The sequence below is a fragment of the Nerophis ophidion genome, linkage group LG08 (genome assembly GCF_033978795.1).
Source record: "Nerophis ophidion isolate RoL-2023_Sa linkage group LG08, RoL_Noph_v1.0, whole genome shotgun sequence".
Lineage (NCBI taxonomy): Eukaryota > Metazoa > Chordata > Actinopteri > Syngnathiformes > Syngnathidae > Nerophis > Nerophis ophidion.
Window position 1 is genome coordinate 9,443,892 of NC_084618.1, and position 24,137 is coordinate 9,468,028.

Here is a 24,137-nt window from a genome sequence, read left to right on the forward strand (position 1 = left end):
GGGAGTTAATAAAAATCCAACAAAAATTCTTAGGGATCCTAAAGGGATATAAATATTCTTCTTTCGTTTTGTAACATTCCTTTTTGTCATAGAAAACTTTGTATTTTTTATAGCAAACACAATATTTGCAACAATTCCCCCTAAAATCATTTAAAGTGGAATATTTGATGTGAAGTAATTGGAGCCTAAATAGGTCAATAATTCATAACAACATTGATTTTGATTCATTATTATTTTTGGAGCAATGGGAGTTTAAAAAAAAAGTCCAACAAACATTCTCGGGGATCCTAAAGGGTCCCCATTAATAAAAGTGTTAAAATAAGTAATACATTATTTGTTTATTTTTACTTTTGAAATAAAATCTCTTGATCAACTTCAGATCTATTCGTTGATTATACATTTTTATAAATTTTTAGATGTTTGTTTTTGTTTTATATATATATATATGTAAATATATTAATATACATACATACATATGTACATATGTACATATGTATGTATATACTATATACATTTTTATATGTATATATGTGTATATATATGTGTGTGTATATATGTATATATATGTATATGTATATATATATATATATATATATATATATATATATATATATATATATATATATATATATAGTCAATTAAAAAATATATCAACAAATATTTGGGGAGAATTATTGACAATGAGAGTATTTTTAATTCCTAGTTCACAAAAAAAAGAAATCAAGCTCCAGCAGAAAATCACTTTTCTCATGCAGGGCTGGTGCTTGATCAGTGGTTATTATATCTACTTCACTGAATGTATGTTTTAAATATCCTTTTTGTCATAGAAAACTTTGTTATTTATGGCCAACACAAAATATGCAAAATTTCGTCCTCCCAAAAATGTAAAAGTGTAAACTTTGATGTGAAGTAATTAGAGCCTCAAATTGGTCAATAAGTCATAACAACATTTTGATTCATTATTATTTTTTGAGCAATGACAGTTTAAAAACCATCTGTGTTGTGTTATCACAGTCAACATTGCAACTTTTTCTCTTTACGTTTCACCTGTTTGCTCATTTTTTTCACTTTTTATCGTTATTTTTGTGGTAATATTGCTGTTTTAAATGTGCCGCGGGGCCGTTAACAAAATGAGCCGCGGGCCACAAACGGTCCCCAGGCCGCACTTTGGACGCCTGATTGAACCTTTTGCAGATTATCGACATCAACACGGCCGTGCGCTTCCTGCACTCGGTGGGCCTGGACGTCAGCAAGCAGGCCGTGCTGGAGTCAGAGCTGATGGTGCTGAAGGTCCTGGAGTTCCGACTGGACTGTCCTAACCCTCTCACATACGTGGAAATACTCCTGGAGGTTCTGGGTGAGTAAACAAACCCATCAGAGCAGGGCTAGGGAACCTATGGCTCGCCAGCCAGATGTGGCTCTTTTCATGACTGCATCTGGCTCTCGGATAAATCTGAGCTGACACCGCTTGACACGATAAGTAATGAATAATTGGGGACCGATGTCAGTTTGGGACAGAAGACACTATTGAATTTCTCACATTTTATTCTTTCTTTATTATTATTCCACAGCTTTGAGCTGTAATTTTACCCATTAAACATGCTTCAAAACTCACATCAGGACTGGCGAAAATTGCGATCTGATCAAAAAACAAAACCCCAAGCTCAAAATTGCGCTCTAGCGCCCCCTAGGAAGAAAACACGGAAAAATCTGTTTCTAACTTCAAGTAGGAATGTCGTAGAAACATGTAACGAAAACCAATACGTAGGTCTCACTTAGACCTATATTTCATACACTCTTACCTCCCAGCTAAAATCAACAGGAAGTTTGCTATTCCCACTTCAATACAAAAGTTGGCAAAAAATGTGCTTTTTTTCTATTATCTCCTCTGAGGACGTTCGTCGTTTCGGCTTCAAATAAGCAAAAGAAGAGAGATTGAATCCTTCTTATTAAAAGTTGATGAAATAGTTTTAATCACTGCTAGGGTTTTGATTTGTCAGCCTTTTAAAGAACCGCTGCGCTGAAAACCATTTCAAAGATGGCCGCCGTGCGAAGGCCGTGAAGTGAAGTTAAGTAAATTATATTTATATAGCGCTTTTTCTCTAGTGACTCAAAGCGCTTTACATAGTGAAACCCAATATCTACTTTTTACATTTAAAGCAGTGTAGGTGGCACTGGGAGCAGGTGGGTAAAGTGTCTTGCCCAAGGACACCACGGCAGTGACTAGGATGGCGGAAGCGGGGATCGAACCTGCAGCCCTCAAGTTGCTGGCACGGCCGCTGTACCAACCGAGCTATACCCGGAGACGTTTTTTTTCTTCTTTTTTTCCCCTACCGTCTGCTGCTGTTGCGCACGCACCAACATTCGTGGGGGAGGGGTTGTGATCGTCTATCCCAAGATGGCTGCCTGGTGCTGTAGCTAAGCCGGTATGTTATTATTAATATTATTATTATTTATTTATTTATTTATTTTTGTCCTGTCGAGCTTCTCAGGCAAATCATATAGTTGATGTCGATGTTCATATCTCCTGTTCAAATTTACTTTACAAAAGAGAAGTGTAGGATACTTCTCTTGTTGCCTTATTTGAATGTGAGTTTATTAAATTTATTTATATTATCATTTGTTGCAGCCGGGCCGGAGCAGGAGGGGATAGAAAGAGGAAAAAAGGAAGACGGAGGGGGAAATTGTGGGGATAAGAGGGGGATTAGACAGAGAGACACAAACAACAACAGCAAATACAACAACAACAGCAATAGAACAACACCAGCACATAGAATATGTACAAATATGATGGTAAAAGTGATAACAAAGAAGCAGTTAGTGAAATAAATAATAAAATAGAAATGACAATGAGCATTTTTACACTACAACTGGAGCAATACAAATACCAATAGAAAAAGCGCTATTGATTATGAACAAAAGCAATAGTTTACCTCTATTATCAACAATACAGTTGTTCAAATGTAACAATACGTATACAAAATGATAACTAAAAAGATATTAAAAAAAAGGAATACCAAAAGATGGAGGGTAAGAGAGAGAGGCAACCTATATTAATCTAGTAGATTGTATGTTTTAAAGTTGTCTTTTGCCTGCATATCTAAAAAACGTGCAGCAGCCAAAGTGGTCCCGTCCATCGCTGCTTGCAGCTTTAATTCCACTTGTAATCACAGTGTTAAAAATAATGTTCAAAATATGAAACATTCTCATGTAAAAGTTCAAGAAGTTACGTTAATGGTAAGAAGTCATTTATTTATTATTGCTGGGGGTTCTTCAGACCCCCAAGCACCGACAGGAGAGCCTGTTTCAGGGTTGCAATATTGTTACATTTTTCAATAAGTCTCTCAGTTGCTTTCCAGCAATTGTCTTTTTTTCTTTCGTGCTCGCTCTTGCTCTGGCTCCAGCCCCAGCCCCAGCTCCGTCTCTCCTCCTGGCTGCTGCTTATAAACAGAGCGACAGGTGATTAGATAACAAGGCCCAGGTGGGCCATCTACGCATGTTGGAGCCTATCTATATTATTTATTTCATAATTGTTCTGACAATGTGAATCAAATGATGCCAATGATGATATTGATGGATTAGCGGATGTTTCCGATAAATTATTTTGACTGATTGTTTTCAGCTGCTCACGCTCCTCCTAGTGGTCCACTTCCTCCTCTTATAATTAAGAAGACAGCACAGTTGGGCGCTTTGTCTGTCTGTCATGCTGAAAGAGTGAGGAGTGATATAGTTAGTTTACCACTAAATAAGTTATTTTGATGACATAGAAAGTCAACCACGGTGAATATTTTTTGTTTGTGAAAATAAATTAGAAACATTTTGAATCTAGAAATATCTCCGCGAGTGCTTATTAGGAATTTAGTGAGTCATAAACCTCCTCCTCAAAGCTATTCTGCAATTTTTATTTTTTCGAACCCTTTTTGGAACGACAGAGTAGCCGTAACAACGCAACAGCCCGCTTCGCTGCAGGCCCGCAGGCCACGCCTCCTCCACATTTAGTTTCAGAATAACAATGTTATTACAAAGAATAAAAGACCTATTATATACTCTAGAAATGTTGATATTACTTAAAAATGCACGCTTTTAGTTGTGTTCAGTGCTAAAAAAAATATTATATGGCTCTTACAGAAATACATATTAAATATTTGGCTTCTTGGCTCTCTCAGCCAAAAAGGTTCCCGACCCCTGCAGTAGAGGCTTAGTAAAAAAAAAGAAAAGAAAAAGTGACCGGAATCTTCCGCGTGTGTGCAGGCTTCAACGAGCCTTCCACCCCAGTGGAGCACCTGCACCACCTGTGCCGCCATGTCCTCCAGTTGGTGAGCCTGCAGCGTGGCCACCTGTACGACGCCCTGCTGACCGCCACCACGCAGACCCACAACCCCACCAGGGAGCAGAGGTGCACACGTCCTGTCCTGCAGAACACTCACAATTTAAATCAATGTTCAAGTAAATTATTTTTTTTTATAGTAAAGAATAATAAATATATTTGAATTTAATTCTTCATTTTAGCTTCTGTTTTTTCGACAAAGAATATTTGTGAAATATTTCTTCAAACTTATTATGATTAAAATTCAAAAAAATTATTCTGGCAAATCTAGAAAATCTGTAGAATCAAATTCAAATCTTATTTTAAAGTCTGTGAATTTCTTTTAAAATTTTTGTTCTGGAAAATCTAGAAGAAATAATGATTTGTCTTTGTTAGAAATATAGCTTGGTCCAATTTGTTATATATTCTAACAAAGTGCAGATTGGATTTTAACCTATTTAAAACATGTCATCAAAATACTAAAATTAATCTTAATCAGGAAAAATTACAAATGATTTTTAAAATTTTTTCAAAATGATTCGAATTAGCTATTATTTCTCTTCTTTTTTTCGGTTGAATTTTGAATTTTAAAGAGTTGAAATTGAAGAGAAACTATGTTTCAAAATTGTATTTAATTTTTTTTCGTATTTTCTCCTCTTTTTAACCGTTCAATTAAGTGTTTTTTTCATCATTTAATCTCTACAAAAAACCTTCCGTAGAAGGAAAAAAAATATACGACGGAATGACAGACAGAAATACCCTTTTTTTTTTTTTTTTTTTTTTTAAATATTTATCTGTTTCTATATATATTTATTGTGAGAAATCATTAAGATGATCAGTGTTCCCACAAAGATAAATATCATTAATTATTAATAATAACATAGAGTTAAAGGTAAATTGAGCAAATTGGCTATTTCTGGCAATTTATTTAAGTGTGTATCAAACTGGTAGCCCTTGGCATTAATCAGTACCCAAGAAGTAGCTCTTGCTTTCAAAAAGGTTGCTGACCCCTGATCTAACCACTAGTCCACATGTTTTGTTCCAATGTCCCACATCAACGAGGGAGGATCAAATGGAACACCGTCAAATAATTACATGCATTTTTACTCACATTAATGAATTAATGTGACCGGTTTAGCTCGGTTGGTAGAGCGGCCGTGCCAGCAACTTGAGGGTTGCAGGTTCGATTCCCGCTTCTGCCATCCTAGTCACTGCCGTTGTGTCCTTGGGCAAGACACTTTACCCACCTGCTCCCAGTGACACCCACACTGGTTTGAATGTAACTTAGATATTGGGTTTCACTATGTAAAGCGCTTTGAGACACTAGAGAAAAAGCGCTATATAAATATAATTCACAAAAATATTATTCACTCATTAATTAATTAGAATAGGGATTTACTAAATAAAGGTGTTCTTAAATGTGGCATTCAAACATTTAATGTAAAACCATTACTTTTTTTTAACCAATATTTGTATTTGTGTCAATATTTGATTAACTATTTAATTATGTATTTTACAATTATTTAATCGTAATTAACAATGACACATGTAAATGGCCTGCGATGAGGTGGCGACTTGTCCAGGGTGTACCCCGCCTTCCGCCCCAATGCAGCTGAGATAGGCTCCAACACCCCCCACAACTCTGATTGGGACAAGCGGTAGAAAAATGGATGGATGGGATGGGCAAATGGTAAATGGCTTGTACTTGTATCGCGCTTTTTTACATTTTTTTTTAAAGGAACTCAAAGCGCTTTGACACGATTTCCACATTCACCCATTCACACACACACATTCACACACACACATTCACACACTGATGGCGGGAGCTGTCCTGCAAGGACCCATCAGGAGCAAGGGTGAAGAGTCTTGCTCAAGGACACAACGGGCGTGACTAGGATGGTAGAAGGTGGGGATTGAACCAGGAACCCTCAGATTGCTGGCACAGCCACTCTGCCAACTGTGCCACACCGTCCCCCAATTTAAATGGTCATTTATCCATCCATCCATCCATTTTCTACCGCTTATTCCCTTTTGGGGTCGCGGGGGGCGCTGCCGCCTATCTCAGCTACAATCGGGCGGAAGGCGGGGTGCACCCTGGACAAGTCGCCACGTCATCGCAGGGCAAATGGTCATTTAAAGATGTATTTATTTCCTTTTGTCCCATTTGAGCGTCCGTACTAAACACCTCCGTCTGACCTCAACGATGCAGTTCCACTCCAGTCCTGTAGGCGGTGATAATGCACATCACTGCTCTCCACCTTTATCGACACTTGCACCATTTTTTGACGTCGCTTCTTATCAAAAATGAACAGAACTTAGATTGGTTGATTTATTTGTCGCTAAAAAGGCAGTTAGTGTGCTGCCTAAAGGCCAGAAGTCTTCATGACTTAGTACACGTTTGACATCCCAGGGAGAAGTTTGCGGCGGTGACTGAAGACTGCATGCTCCTGGCGGTGGGCGTCATCGCCGTGGCAACCTTCATCCTGCACGTCAGAGAATGGGAAGAAGTAAGACGAGAGGCCACGTTAGAAGAAGGAAAGCGAGGGTGCTCACGACTTGTGTGTGTTTGCTGTCAGGTGGTGAGAGAGCTGAGCCACATCACGGGAATCTCCACCAGGAGCATCAGCGACTTCGCCCGCGTGGCGCTCAAGCTCATCGTGGAGGGCCCTCAGACGCCGACCCGATAAGTCCCGCCTCCCCTCCCACTGTGCACGTTATTAGGAGCAATAAACCCTCCTCGTGCTGGCGCTACACCTCGCCGTCTGCTTTCTTTGCCTTCTTTTTTCTCACCTTGCACGTAGGGCTGGGCGATATAACCTTTTATTTATATCTTAATATGTTTAGGCCATGTCACGATACACCACACATATATATATCTGGATATTATTCCTTAACCTGGAATCACAGCACTATGATGATTCTATGTGTCTACATTCAAACATTCTTCTTCATGCAGAAAGGGATTTCACAACTAAAACTGTATTTATTAGACAGTTATTAAGCAGTGGCACAAACATTCATGTCATTTCCAAAACAGGAAGTGCAAGATTGTCAGAGACGTTTTAAAACAAGCTATGAGTGCACTTTTGTGCATGATGTCACTAAGATGACATATCAAAACAACACTAAAATAAAGTGCACTTTTTGTACAGAACGCCACTATCCATCCATCCATCATCTTCCGCTTATCCGAGGTCGGGTCGCGGGGGCAACAGCCTAAGCAGGGAAACCCAGACTTCCCTCTCCCCAGCCACTTCGTCTAGCTCTTCCCGGGGGATCCCGAGGCGTTCCCAGGCCAGCCGGGAGACATAGTCTTCCCAACGTGTCCTGGGTCTTCCCCGTGGCCTCCTACCGGTTGGACGTGCCCTAAACACCTCCCTCGGGAGGCGTTCGGTTGGCATCCTGACCAGATGCCCGAACCACCTCATCTGGGTCCTCTCCATGTGGAGGAGCAGCGGCTTTTCTTTGAGTTCCTCCCGGATGGCAGAGCTTCTCACCCTATCTCTAAGGGAGAGACCCAAACTCATTTGGGCCGCTTGTACCCGTGATCTTATCCTTTCGGTCATGACCCAAAGCTCATGACCATAGGTGAGGATGGGAACGTAGATCGACCGGTAAATTGAGAGCTTTGCCTTCCGGCTCAGCTCCTTCTTCACCACAACGGATCGATACAACGTCCGCATTACTGAAGACGCCGCACCGATCCGCCTGTCGATCTCACGATCCACTCTTCCCCCACTCGTGAGCAAGACTCCTAGGTACTTGAACTCCTCCACTTGGGGCAGGGTCTCCTCCCCAACCCGGAGATGGCACTCCACCCTTTTCCGGGCGACAACCATGGACTCGGACTTGGAGGTGCTGATTCTCATCCCGGTCGCTTCACACTCGGCTGCGAACCGATCCAGTGAGAGCTGAAGATTCCGGTCAGATGAAGCCATCAGGACCACATCATCTGCAAGAACACCACTACAATAGTTTAAAACAAATAAAGTGCACTTTTGTGCATGATGTCACTAAGATGACATATCAAAACAACACTAAATTAAAGTGCACTTTTTGTACAGAACGCCACTACAATATTTTTTAAAACAAATAAAGTGCACTTTTGTGCATGATGTCACTAAGATGACGTATCAAAACAACACTAAATTAATGTGCACTTTTTGTACAGAACGCCACTACAATAGTTCAAAACAAATAAAGTGCACTTTTGTGCATGATTTCACTAAGATGACGTATCAAAACAACACTAAATTAAAGTGCACTTTTTGTACAGAACGCCACTATAATAGTTTAAAACAAATAAAGTGCACTTTTGTGCATGATGTCACTAAGATGACATATCAAAACAACACTAAATTAAACTGCACTTTTTGTACAGAACGCCACTACAATAGTTTAAAACAAATAAAGTGCACTTTTGTGCATGATGTCACTAAGATGACGTATCAAAACAACACTAAATTAAAGTGCACTTTTTGTACAGAACGCCACTACAATAGTTTAAAACAAATAAAGTGCACTTTTGTGCATGATGTCACTAAGATGACATATCAAAACAACACTAAATTAAAGTGCACTTTTTGTACAGAACGCCACTACAATAGTTTAAAACAAATAAAGTGCACTTTTGTGCATGATGTCACTAAGATGACATATCAAAACAACACTAAATTAAAGTGCACTTTTTGTACAGAACGCCACTACAATAGTTTAAAACAAATAAAGTGCACTTTTGTGCATGATGTCACTAAGATGACGTATCAAAACAACACTAAATTAAAGTGCACTTTTTGTACAGAACGCCACTACAATAGTTTAAAACAAATAAAGTGCACTTTTGTGCATGATGTCACTAAGATGACATATCAAAACAACACTAAATTAAAGTGCACTTTTTGTACAGAGCGCCACTACAATATTTTTTAAAACAAATAAAGTGCACTTTTGTGCATGATGTCACTAAGATGACGTATCAAAACAACACTAAATTAATGTGCACTTTTTGTACAGAACGCCACTACAATAGTTCAAAACAAATAAAGTGCACTTTTGTGCATGATTTCACTAAGATGACGCATCAAAACAACACTAAATTAAAGTGCACTTTTTGTACAGAACGCCACTATAATAGTTTAAAACAAATAAAGTGCACTTTTGTGCATGATGTCACTAAGATGACATATCAAAACAACACTAAATTAAACTGCACTTTTTGTACAGAACGCCACTACAATAGTTTAAAACAAATAAAGTGCACTTTTGTGCATGATGTCACTAAGATGACGTATCAAAACAACACTAAATTAAAGTGCACTTTTTGTACAGAACGCCACTACAATAGTTTAAAACAAATAAAGTGCACTTTTGTGCATGATGTCACTAAGATGACATATCAAAACAACACTAAATTAAAGTGCACTTTTTGTACAGAACGCCACTACAATAGTTTAAAACAAATAAAGTGCACTTTTGTGCATGATGTCACTAAGATGACATATCAAAACAACACTAAATTAAAGTGCACTTTTTGTACAGAACGCCACTACAATAGTTTAAAACAAATAAAGTGCACTTTTGTGCATGATGTCACTAAGATGACGTATCAAAACAACACTAAATTAAAGTGCACTTTTTGTACAGAACGCCACTACAATAGTTTAAAACAAATAAAGTGCACTTTTGTGCATGATGTCACTAAGATGACATATCAAAACAACACTAAATTAAAGTGCACTTTTTGTACAGAACGCCACTACAATAGTTTAAAACAAATAAAGTGCACTTTTGTGCATGATGTCACTAAGATGACATATCAAAACAACACTAAATTAAAGTGCACTTTTTGTACAGAACGCCACTACAATAGTTTAAAACAAATAAAGTGCACTTTTGTGCATGATGTCACTAAGATGACATATCAAAACAACACTAAATTAAAGTGCACTTTGTGTACAGAACGCCACTACAATAGTTTAAAACAAATAAAGTGCACTTTTGTGCATGATGTCACTAAGATGACGTATCAAAACAACACTAAATTGAAGTGCACTTTTTGTACAGAACGCCACTACAATATTTTTTAAAACAAATAAAGTGCACTTTTGTGCATGATGTCACTAAGATGACGTATCAAAACAACACTAAATTAAAGTGCACTTTTTGTACAGAACGCCACTACAATATTTTTTAAAACAAATAAAGTGCACTTTTGTGCATGATGTCACTAAGATGACGTATCAAAACAACACTAAATTAAAGTGCACTTTTTGTACAGAACGCCACTACAATAGTTTAAAACAAATAAAGTGCACTTTTGTGCATGATTTCACTAAGATGACGTATCAAAACAACACTAAATTAAAGTGCACTTTTTGTACAGAACACCACTACAATAGTTTAAAACAAATAAAGTGCACTTTTGTGCATGTCACTAAGATGACATATCAAAACAACACTAAATTAAAGTGCACTTTTTGTACAGAACGCCACTACAATAGTTTAAAACAAATAAAGTGCACTTTTGTGCATGATGTCACTAGGATGACATATCAAAACAACACTAAATTAAAGTGCACTTTTTGTACAGAACGCCACTACAATAGTTTAAAACAAATAAAGTGCACTTTTGTGCATGATGTCACTAAGATGACATATCAAAACAACACTAAATTAAAGTGCACTTTTTGTACAGAACGCCACTACAATAGTTTAAAACAAATAAAGTGCACTTTTGTGCATGATGTCACTAAGATGACATATCAAAACAACACTAAATTAAAGTGCACTTTGTGTACAGAACGCCACTACAATAGTTTAAAACAAATAAAGTGCACTTTTGTGCATGATGTCACTAAGATGACATATCAAAACAACACTAAATTAAAGTGCACTTTTTGTACAGAACGCCACTACAATAGTTTAAAACAAATATAGTGCACTTTTGTGCATGATGTCACTAAGATGACGTATCAAAACAACACTATATTAAAGTGCACTTTTTGTACAGAACACCACTACAATAGTTTAAAACAAATAAGGTGCACTTTTGTGCATGATGTCACTAAGATGACATATCAAAACAACACTAAATTAAAGTGCACTTTTTGTACAGAACGCCACTACAATAGTTTAAAACAAATAAAGTGCACTTTTGTGCATGATGTCACTAAGATGACGTATCAAAACAACACTATATTAAAGTGCACTTTTTGTACAGAACGCCACTACAATAGTTTAAAACAAATAAAGTGCACTTTTGTGCATGATGTCACTAAGATGACGTATCAAAACAACACTAAATTGAAGTGCACTTTTTGTACAGAACGCCACTACAATAGTTTAAAACAAATAAAGTGCACTTTTGTGCATGATGTCACTAAGATGACGTATCAAAACAACACTAAATTGAAGTGCACTTTTTGTACAGAACGCCACTACAATAGTTCAAAACAAATAAAGTGCACTTTTGTGCATGATTTCACTAAGATGACGTATCAAAACAACACTAAATTAAAGTGCACTTTTTGTACAGAACGCCACTACAATATTTTTTAAAACAAATAAAGTGCACTTTTGTGCATGATGTCACTAAGATGACATATCAAAACAACACTATATTAAAGTGCACTTTTTGTACAGAACGCCACTACAATAGTTTAAAACAAATAAAGTGCACTTTTGTGCATGATGTCACTAAGATGACGTATCAAAACAACACTAAATTGAAGTGCACTTTTTGTACAGAACGCCACTACAATATTTTTTAAAACAAATAAAGTGCACTTTTGTGCATGATGTCACTAAGATGACGTATCAAAACAACACTAAATTAAAGTGCACTTTTTGTACAGAACGCCACTACAATAGTTCAAAACAAATAAAGTGCACTTTTGTGCATGATTTCACTAAGATGACGTATCAAAACAACACTAAATTAAAGTGCACTTTTTGTACAGAACGCCACTACAATAGTTCAAAACAAATAAAGTGCACTTTTGTGCATGATGTCACTAAGATGACGTATCAAAACAACACTAAATTAAAGTGCACTTTTTGTACAGAACGCCACTACAATAGTTTAAAACAAATAAAGTGCACTTTTGTGCATGATGTCACTAAGATGACATATCAAAACAACACTAAATTAAAGTGCACTTTTTGTACAGAACGCCACTACAATAGTTTAAAACAAATAAAGTGCACTTTTGTGCATGATGTCACTAAGATGACATATCAAAACAACACTAAATTAAAGTGCACTTTTTGTACAGAACGCCACTACAATAGTTTAAAACAAATAAAGTGCACTTTTGTGCATGATGTCACTAAGATGACGTATCAAAACAACACTAAATTAAAGTGCACTTTTCGTACAGAACGCCACTACAATAGTTTAAAACAAATAAAGTGCACTTTTGTGCATGATGTCACTAAGATGACGTATCAAAACAACACTAAATTAAAGTGCACTTTTTGGACAGAACGCCACTACAATAGTTTAAAACAAATAAAGTGCACTTTTGTGCATGATGTCACTAAGATGACGTATCAAAACAACACTATATTAAAGTGCACTTTTTGTACAGAACGCCACTACAATAGTTTAAAACAAATAAAGTGCACTTTTGTGCATGATGTCACTAAGATGACGTATCAAAACAACACTAAATTAAAGTGCACTTTTCGTACAGAGCGCCACTAAAATAGTTTAAAACAAATAAAGTGCACTTTTGTGCATGATGTCACTAAGATGACGTATCAAAACAACACTAAATTAAAGTGCACTTTTTGTACAGAACGCCACTACAATAGTTTGAAACAAATAAAGTGCACTTTTGTGCATGATGTCACTAAAATGACGTATCAAAACAACACTCAATTAAAGTGCACTTTTCGTACAGAACGCCACCACAATAGTTTAAAACAAATAAAGTGCACTTTTGTGCATGATGTCACTAAGATGACGTATCAAAACAACACTATATTAAAGTGCACTTTTTGTACAGAACGCCACTACAATAGTTTAAAACAAATATAGTGCACTTTTGTGCATGATGTCACTAAGATGAACTATCAAAACAACACTAAATTGAAGTGCACTTTTTGTACAGAACGCCACTACAATATTTTTTAAAACAAATAAAGTGCACTTTTGTGCATGATGTCACTAAGATGACGTATCAAAACAACACTAAATTAAAGTGCACTTTTTGTACAGAACGCCACTACAATAGTTCAAAACAAATAAAGTGCACTTTTGTGCATGATGTCACTAAGATGACGTATCAAAACAACACTAAATTAAAGTGCACTTTTTGTACAGAACGCCACTACAATAGTTTAAAACAAATAAAGTGCACTTTTGTGCATGATGTCACTAAGATGACATATCAAAACAACACTAAATTAAAGTGCACTTTTTGTACAGAACGCCACTACAATAGTTTAAAACAAATAAAGTGCACTTTTGTGCATGATGTCACTAAGATGGCGTATCAAAACAACACTAAATTAAACTGCACTTTTCGTACAGAACGCCACTACAATAGTTTAAAACAAATAAAGTGCACTTTTGTGCATGATGTCACTAAGATGACGTATCAAAACAACACTATATTAAAGTGCACTTTTTGTACAGAACGCCACTACAATAGTTTAAAACAAATATAGTGCACTTTTGTGCATGATGTCACTAAGATGAAATATCAAAACAACACTAAATTGAAGTGCACTTTTTGTACAGAACGCCACTACAATATTTTTTAAAACAAATAAAGTGCACTTTTGTGCATGATGTCACTAAGATGACGTATCAAAACAACACTAAATTAAAGTGCACTTTTTGTACAGAACGCCACTACAATAGTTCAAAACAAATAAAGTGCACTTTTGTGCATGATGTCACTAAGATGACGTATCAAAACAACACTAAATTAAAGTGCACTTTTCGTACAGAACGCCACTACAATAGTTTAAAACAAATAAAGTGCACTTTTGTGCATGATGTCACTAAGATGACGTATCAAAACAACACTATATTAAAGTGCACTTTTCGTACAGAACGCCACTACAATAGTTTAAAACAAATAAAGTGCACTTTTGTGCATGATGTCACTAAGATGACGTATCAAAACAACACTATATTAAAGTGCACATTTTGGACAGAACGCCACTACAATAGTTTAAAACAAATAAAGTGCACTTTTGTGCATGATGTCACTAAGATGACATATCAAAACAACACTAAATTAAAGTGCACTTTTTGTACAGAACGCCACTACAATAGTTTAAAACAAATAAAGTGCACTTTTGTGCATGATGTCACTAAGATGACATATCAAAACAACACTATATTAAAGTGCACTTTTTGTACAGAACGCCACTACAATAGTTTAAAACAAATATAGTGCACTTTTGTGCATGATGTCACTAAGATGACGTATCAAAACAACACTAAATTAAAGTGCACTTTTCGTACAGAACGCCACTACAATAGTTTAAAACAAATAAAGTGCCCTTTTGTGCATAAGGTGTTGCACCTTTGCAAATAATGTGCAAAGATCTACGTCAAAAAATGCCAGAAAGATGCAGCAGCATATAGACAAGTGTCTAATAATGTAGCATTATTGGAATTCCCCATTCTTTCCCATGTCTTCCTATGAGGAAGCAGGACCTGGGGAATCTGAGGTGGACTCTACTATCTCTAGGGCTGAGGTCGCTGAGGTAGTTAAAAAGCTCCTCGGTGGCAAGGCCCCGGGGGTGGATGAGATCCGCCCGGAGTTCCTTAAGGCTCTGGATGCTGTGGGGCTGTCTTGGTTCACAAGACTCTGCAACATAGCATGGAAGTCGGGGCCGGTACCTCTGGATTGGCAGACTGGGGTGGTGGTTCCTCTCTTTAAGAAGACGAACCAAATGGTGTGTTCCAACTATGGTGGGATCACACTCCTCAGCCTTCCTGGTAAGGTCTATTCTACGCCGGATACTCCAACCTCGGATTCAGGAGGAACAGTGTGGATTTCGTCCTGGTCGTGGAACTGTGGACCAGCTCTATACTCTGGGCAGGGTTCTTGAGGGTGCATGGGAGTTTGCCCAACCAGTCTACATGTGCTTTGTGGACTTGGAGAAGGCATTAGACCGTGTCCCTCGGGAAGTCCTGTGGGGAGTGCTCAGAGAGTATGGGGTATGGGACTGTCTGATTGTGGCGGTCCACTCCCTGTATGATCAGTGTCAGACCTTGGTCCGCATTGCTGGCAGTAATTCGGGCAAGTTTCCAGTGAGGGTTGGACTCCGCCAAGGCTGTCCTTTGTCACCCATTCTGTTCATAACTTTTATGGACAGAATTTCTAGGCACAGTCAAGGCGTTGAGGGGTTCCAGTTTGGTGGCTGCAGGATTAGGTCTCTGATTTTTGCAGATGATGTGGTCCTGATGGCTTCATCTGGCCAGGATCTTCAGCTCTCACTGGATCGGTTAACAGCCGAGTTTGAAGCGACTGGGATGAGAATCAGCACCTCCAAATCCGAGTCCATTGTTCTCGCCCGGAAAAGGGGGGATCGTGAGATCGACAGGCGGATCGGTGCGGCGTCTTCAGCAATGCGGACGCTGTATCAATCCGTTGTGGTGAAGAAGGAGCTGAGCCGGAAGGCAAAGCTCTCAATTTACCGGTCGATCTACGTTCCCATCCTCACCTATGGTCATGAGCTTTGGGTCATGACCGAAAGGATAAGATCACGGGTGCAAGCGGCCCAAATGAGTTTGGGTCTCTCCCTTAGAGATAGGGTGAGAAGCTCTGCCATCCGGGAGGAACTCAAAGTAAAGCCGCTGCTCCTCCACATGGAGAGGAGCCAGATGAGGTGGTTCGGGCATCTGGTCAGGATGCCACCTGAACGCCTCTTAGGGAGGTGTTTAGGGCACGTCCAACCGGTAGGAAGACCCACGACACGTTGGGAAGACTATGTCTCCCGGCTGGCCTGGGAATGCCTCGGGATCCTCCGGGAAGAGCTGGACGAAGTGGCTGGGGAGAGGGAAGTCTGGGCTTAGGCTGCTGCCCCCGCGACCCAACCTCGGATAAGCGGAAGAAGATAGATGGAATTCTCCATTCATTCCCATTTTTTTCCATCAATTCCCATTAATTCCCAAAGACGGTATCCAACTTTGAATAATCAGAAATTTGTCAATATTTCCAAACTTCCCGTGGTAAATTTCCGTAAAGTTTCCAGAAATTTACCGGAAACTTTCCACCCCTTTGCAACCCTAGTAGCAACACCTCCAGACAAAAGCAGGTTTTATGAGTATGTGTGGACGGTTACTACGGTTACCAGTGACTACCTTGTCAAACACACACAGACTGGCTGAGTAATGCAGTTTCCAGGGCTTCCCTCAGGTATTTCTCATTAAAACTCCAAATATGTCCTGCTGTCTTCCAACATGGCTGCCGACTAAAGGTTATATTTAGCTGCCAGCTGACTTGTGCGAGATGGATGGTGACCGGCTCACATTCCTCCAAGTTCCCACCTGTGCACGGTCCCTCAGAGCCACACCATCACAGATTGAAGCTTGGTTCTTTGGATCATCAAAGTGAGTGAAAGTATGACCTTGAAATGTAATCAAGTCACTTTTTTTAAATGAGATTTTCTGCTTTGCACCTTTGACCCGCTAAGTAGGAGCATCTGGAATATTCTAATGATGGATCTCTAATTGTATTGACAGAGGAGGAAGAGGAGGAGGTCATCTCTCGTCTCAGACGACCACGGCGGGGGAGGGGAATCTCATTTTGATTGACATCCAGCCGGGATTGAGGTATTAGTGCCTGTTTGCATCATACATCATTCATAACTTTTCTACTCTAATGGCTTTTATTGGCAGCGTTATTCTACACCCAAAACTCATCCATTTACCATTCTTCTTCCTAGGGCTGGGCGATATGGCCTTTTTTTAATATCTGGATATTTTTAGGCCATGTGACGATACACCATTAATATCTGGATATTTTGCCTTGGCCTTAAATCAATCAATCAATCAATCAATCAATCAATGTTTATTTGTATAGCCCTAAATCACAAATGTCTCAAAGGACTGTACACACCATTACAACTACAACGTCCTCGAAAGAACCCACACCCAGTGGGCAGGGAGAATTCACACCCAGTGGGACGCCAGGGACAATGATGACTATGAGAAACCTTGGAGAGGACCTCAAATGTGGGCAACCCCTCCTTCTAGGGGACCGAAAGCAATGGATGTCGAGCGGGTCTAACATGATACTGTGAAAGTTCAATCCATAGTGGCTCCAACACAGCCGCGAGAGTTCAGTTCAAAGCGGATCCAAGACAGCAGCGAGGAAACCATCCCAAGCGGAGGCGGATCAGCAGCGTAGAGATGTCCCCAACCGATACACAGGCGAGCGGTCCATCCTGGGCCTCGACTCTGGAAAGCCAGGAGTTCATCCATGGTCATCGGACCGGACCCCCTCCACAAGGGAGGGGGGGACAGAGGAGAAAAAGAAAAGAAGCGGCAGATCAACTGGTCTAAAAAGGAGGTCTATTTAAAGGCTAGAGTATACAGATGAGTTTTAAGGTGAGACTTAAATGCTTCTACTGAGGTGGCATCTCAAACTTTTACCGGGAGGGCATTCCAGAGTACTGGAGCCCGAACGGAAAACGCTCTATAGCCCGCAGACTTTTTTTGGGCTCTAGGAATCACTGATAAGCCGGAGTCTTTTGAAGGCAGATTTCTTGCCGGGACATATGGTACAATACAATCGGCAAGATAGGATGGAGCTAGACCGTGTAGTATTTTATACGTAAGTAGTAAAACCTTAAAGTCACATCTTAACTGCACAGGAAGCCAGTGCAGGTGAGCCAGTATAGGTATATGTGTATGTATATATGTATATAAAGGTATATACAGTATAGGTATATATGTATGTATATATGTATATAAAGGTATATACAGTATAGGTATATATGTATGTATATATGTATATAAAGGTATATACAGTATAGGTATATATGTATGTATATATGTATATAAAGGTATATACAGTATAGGTATATATGTATGTATATATGTATATAAAGGTATATACAGTATAGGTATATATGTATGTATATATGTATACAAAAGTATATACAGTATAGGTATATATGTATGTATATATGTATATAAAGGTATATACAGTATAGGTATATATGTATGTATATATGTATATAAAGGTATATACAGTATAGGTATATATGTATGTATATATGTATATAAAGGTATATACAGTATAGGTATATATGTATGTTTATATGTATATAAAGGTATATACAGTATAGGTATATATGTATGTATATATGTATATAAAGGTATATACAGTATAGGTATATATGTATGTATATATGTATATAGAGGTATATACAGTATAGGTATATATGTATGTATATATGTATATAAAGGTATATACAGTATAGGTATATATGTATGTATATATGTATACAAAAGTATATACAGTATAGGTATATATGTATGTATATATGTATATAAAGGTATATACAGTATAGGTATATATGTATGTATATATGTATATAAAGGTATATACAGTATAGGTATATATGTATGTATATATGTATATAAAGGTATTTACAGTATAGGTGTATATGTATGTATATATGTATATAAAGGTATATACAGTATAGGTATATATGTATGTATATATGTATATAAAGGTATATACAGTATAGGTATATATGTATGTATATATGTATATAGAGGTATATACAGTATAGGTATATATGTATGTATATATGTATATAAAGGTATATACAGTATAGGTATATATGTATGTATATATGTATATAGAGGTATATACAGTATAGGTATATATGTATGTATATATGTATATAAAGGTATATACAGTATAGGTATATATGTATGTATATATGTATATAAAGGTATATACAGTATAGGTATATATGTATGTATATATGTATATAAAGGTATATACAGTATAGGTATATATGTATGTATATATGTATATAGAGGTATATACAGTATAGGTATATATGTATGTATATATGTATATAAAGGTATATACAGTATAGGTATATATGTATGTATATATGTATACAAAAGTATATACAGTATAGGTATATATGTATGTATATATGTATATAAAGGTATATACAGTATAGGTATATATGTATGTATATAAAGGTATATACAGTATAGGTATATATGTATGTATATATGTATATAAAGGTATTTACAGTATAGGTGTATATGTATGTATATATGTATATAAAGGTATATACAGTATAGGTATATATGTATGTATATATGTATATAAAGGTATATACAGTATAGGTATATATGTATGTATATATGTATATAGAGGTATATACAGTATAGGTATATATGTATGTATATATGTATATAAAGGTATATACAGTACAGGCGTAATGTGATCAAACTTTCTTGTTCTTGTCAAAAGTCTAGCAGCCGCATTTTGTACCAACTGTAATCTTTTAATGCTAGACACGTGATGCATATAATGACAGCAGTATGATGATTCTGTGTCTACATTCAAACATTCTTCTTCATACTGCATTCATATATGCTGCTTTTAAAACTTTCCAACTTGTAAGTCGCTTTGCCTTTTGTTAAAATACTCACTAATAGTCACTAGAAAAATGGCTAAAAATATCTGCTTTTGTTGCCACAATTTGATTTTTTTCTCCCTAAACTTTTTTTTTTTCGACACACATGTGACTGAAAATGACACACAATCCACTTTTATGTGAGGAGCCAGCCGTTGGGAACCACTGGTCAACTGTATAACAGTTACTGTAATATTTCCATGTCTGTCCAGAGTGATTGACCACTTTGCAAAAATGAAAAGGAGACGTTACAGTTTACTTCTCAGAAAATGATTCCCTGAACAGACACACAACAGTTGTTCATTTATTCTACTACTGTGGCTTTATTGTTTTGTGTATATTTGATAGTTTTGTGTATCTGAAATAGGATTAGCCACATTGCCATAAATGGAAATTAAATAATATAAAAGAACCCAGAGATGTAGGAGTGCTTTATTTTTTGTTCTACTTTTGTAGATGTTAAATGTGCAGATGATTACTGCAATATATATTTCAAAAAGATTCATTGCTCTTCCTTTTTACTTTTACCAGTAGCAGTTTAGAAGTCTGGAGTAAAAAAGTGCACAAGTAGGTCAAATGCATGAGTTAATTTCAGGTGGTTGATCAAAGATCCATACAACATCATCTGATATGATTTCATAGTGTAAAGCACTATTTATGTATTTTTTAATCAATCAATCAATGAAGCATTTAAGTCTCACCTTAAAACTCATCTGTATACTCTAGCCTTTAAATAGACCTCCTTTTTAGACCAGTTGATCTGCCGCTTTTCTTTCTCCTATGTCCCCCCCTCCCTTGTGGAGGGGGTCCGGTCCGATGACCATGGATGAAGTACTGGCTGTCCAGAGTCGAGACCCAGGATGGAGCGCTCGCCTGTATCGGTTGGGGACATCTCTACGCTGCTGATCCGCCTCCGCTCGAGATGGTCTCCTGTGGACGGGACTCTCGCTGCTGTCTTGGATCCGTTTGAACTGAACTCTTGCGGCTGTGTTGGAGCCACTATGGATTGAACTTTCACAGTATCATGTTAGACCCGATCCACATCCATTGCTTTCGGTCCCCTAGAGGGGGTGGGGGGTTGCCCACATCTGAGGTCCTCTCCAAGGTTTCTCATAGTCAGCATTGTCACTGGCGTCCCACTGGATGTGAATTCTCCCTGCCCACTGGGTGTGAGTTTTCCTTGCCCTTTTGTGGGTTCTTCCGAGGATGTTGTAGTCGTAATGATTTGTGCAGTCCTTTGAGACATTTGTGATTTGGGGCTATATAAATAAACATTGATGTATTTTTTATGATAAATAAGTGCTAAAAATGTTTTTGCTTGCGCGCTTTGCACGCTCACATGAATCATTTGTGCCCCAGTACAGTATTAGGTCTAGTGACGCCCCTGTTTATAACTAGTTCTGGACATAGACGGTATTTTTGGAGTCGAATGGTTAATCGACCAAGCTTTTATTTTGAAACTACCGGCGCATGTGGCGCTCACCGGCTGTGCTTGTGTTTTGAAAGAGGCCAGCGGAAGTGGAGGGTGGTGCCTGCGTGCCGCTGACACGTGGAGAGGAGGCAGCCAGGCAGGTCCGCACCGCAGCGTGTTGTTGCGGCGCTGCGTGGCACTGCTGGCCCCCACTGCTGGCCCCACTGCTGGACCCACACCGCTGCTATCACAGCCCGCATGGCCCGCCTCTCCAGCTAGGACCAGCAGCCGCGGGGAGCGTCTTCTTGTGGCCGCCGCATGCAGCCTCTCGGTCCGGTGCGGCCATCTGCAGAGTCTCTGGTCCGGACCGCCCGCAGAGCCGCGGGGTGGCGCTTTACTTCCGGACGTGCGGATGTGATGCCCGAGTCTGGCTGGGGAATAAAGGTCCGAGTGTAGGAAGCTGCAGGTAAGAAGCATTTTTATTTACTTATTTATTTAATCCTGCAGCCATGCAGGTTTTATTCTACTTAGACGGTGTTGTTTTATTGCTGGAATGTGTGCGACTCAATGGGACCACTTCCGGTCCCCCAGGTCGCTCCTTCGAGACATCATGACCAGCACATTTTCACGTAGTCTGCAACATGTCTTCTCCATAATATCATACTAATAATAATCATCATCATTATAATGAATTCTCTCATCGGCAATCTTTGTGGTTTTAATGTGACACCTGTGTCTGCTGAATCACACCTTGTAATACATGTATCATATTTACTGTACAGGTGGACTCTATGTATCACATTGAATGTACAGGTGGATTCTATATTTATCATATTTTATGTACAGGTAGACTGTATATTTATCATATGTCATGTACAGTTGCACTTTATCATATTTAATGGCCAGGTGGATTCTATATTTATGATATTTAATGCACGGGTGGACTGTATATTTATATTTAATGTACAGGTAGACTATATGTATCATATTTCATGTACTATATCACATTTAATGTACAGGTGGACTCTATATTTATCATATTTCATGTACAGTTGCACTTTATATTTATCATATTTAATGGACAGGCTGACTCTATATTTATCATATTTAGTGCACAGGTGGACTGTATATTTATCATATTTCATGTACAGGTGGACTGTATATTTATATTTAATGTACAGGTAGACTATATGGATCATATTTCATGTACTATATCACATTTAATGTACAGGTCGACTGTATATTTATCATATTTAATGTACAGGTAGACTGTATGTTTATCATATTTCATGTACAGTTGCACTTTATATTTATCATATTTAATGGACAGGTGGACTCTATATTTATCGTATTTAATGCACAGGTGGACTGTATATTTATCATATTTCATGTACAGGTGGACTGTATATTTATCATATTTCATGTACAGTTGCACTTTATATTTATCACATTTAATGTTCAGGTGGACTCTATATTTATCATATTTCATGTACAGTTGCACTTTATATTTATCATATTTAATGGACAGGTGGACTCTATATTTATCATATTTCATGCACAGGTGGACTGTATATTTATCATATTTCATGTACAGGTGGACTGTATATTTATATTTAATGTACAGGTAGACTATATGGATCATATTTCATGTACTATATCACATTTAATGTACAGGTGGACTCTATATTTATCATATTTCATGCACAGGTGGACTGTATATTTATCATATTTCATGTACAGGTGGATGGTATATTTATCATATTTCATGTACAGTTGCACTTTATACGTATCATATTTAATATACAGGTAAAGTCTATATGGATCATATTTAATGTACAGGAGGATGGTATATGTATCATACTTCATGCATAGGTGGTTTTATATTTATCATATATGATGTACAGGTGGACGGTCTATTCATCATATTTAATGTACAGGTGGATGGTATATTTATCAAATTTAATGTACAGGTGGTTGCTATATTATCATATTTAATGTACAGGTGGATGGTATATTTATCATATTTAATGCACAGGTGGTTGCTATATTGTCATATTTAATGTAGATGGTGAGAAAGACCCAAACATTTTTTTTTTTTTACCTTTAGTGACGATTATAATTAATTCTTATAAACGGGAATATATAAACATAAATAATAAATTATATAAAATATATGACATATATACTTACATCATGTATATATTACATGTTATTATGAATGTTACTAGATACTACATATATACTTACATCATGTATATATTACATGTTATTATGAATGTTACTAGATACTACATATATACTTACATCATGTATATATTACATGTTATTATGAATGTTACTACATGACATATATACTTACATTATGTATATATTACATGTTATTATGAATGTTACTACATGACATATATACTTACATTATGTATATATTACATGTTATTATGAATGTTACTACATGACATATATACATTTCGGTAAATTTTATTTTTCAAAGAAGAAGAGAATACAATTCCGATTCAAATGTGAACTTTGCAGTACAGATTAGAACAAAATTGTGTCGCATTAGCTGATGATAGTGCAGGATAAAAGAGCAATAAGGTGCAGATATAAATAAATTGCACTTTTACATATGCATCCAGGTTTATGGATGTATGTTTTATTATCTTTATATTCCAGCCACTTCATCCATTTTTGGGATGAATTGAGGGGATTATTATGATGGCTTCAAGAGTCTGTGGTGTAGGTTTCATTTGTAAAACAACAAACAAAAACCAAAAATGGAGC

General features: G+C 37.3%; 2 protein-coding genes across 4 annotated transcripts in view; both read left to right on the forward strand.

Annotated features, from left to right (window-relative positions):
• The window catches only part of cntd1 (cyclin N-terminal domain containing 1), a 15,853-nt gene extending 8,796 nt beyond the window's left edge, over positions 1-7,057 (forward strand). The window contains exons 4-7 of the mRNA XM_061907303.1: positions 1,195-1,357; positions 4,252-4,396; positions 6,717-6,813; positions 6,883-7,057. Coding sequence (XP_061763287.1) covers positions 1,195-1,357; positions 4,252-4,396; positions 6,717-6,813; positions 6,883-6,993 — 516 coding nt within the window. The 3' untranslated portion in view covers positions 6,994-7,057. The remainder of the gene's footprint in view (positions 1-1,194; positions 1,358-4,251; positions 4,397-6,716; positions 6,814-6,882) is intronic.
• A 14,414-nt stretch (positions 7,058-21,471) lies between these two features.
• tanc2b (tetratricopeptide repeat, ankyrin repeat and coiled-coil containing 2b) overlaps positions 21,472-24,137 on the forward strand; it is a 236,905-nt gene continuing 234,239 nt past the window's right edge. For 2 of the 3 annotated variants that reach the window (XM_061907641.1, XM_061907643.1), the window contains exon 1: positions 21,472-21,822. The gene's annotated coding sequence lies outside the window, so the exon portion shown is untranslated. The remainder of the gene's footprint in view (positions 21,823-24,137) is intronic. The other variant, XM_061907644.1, reaches the window with a different exon arrangement.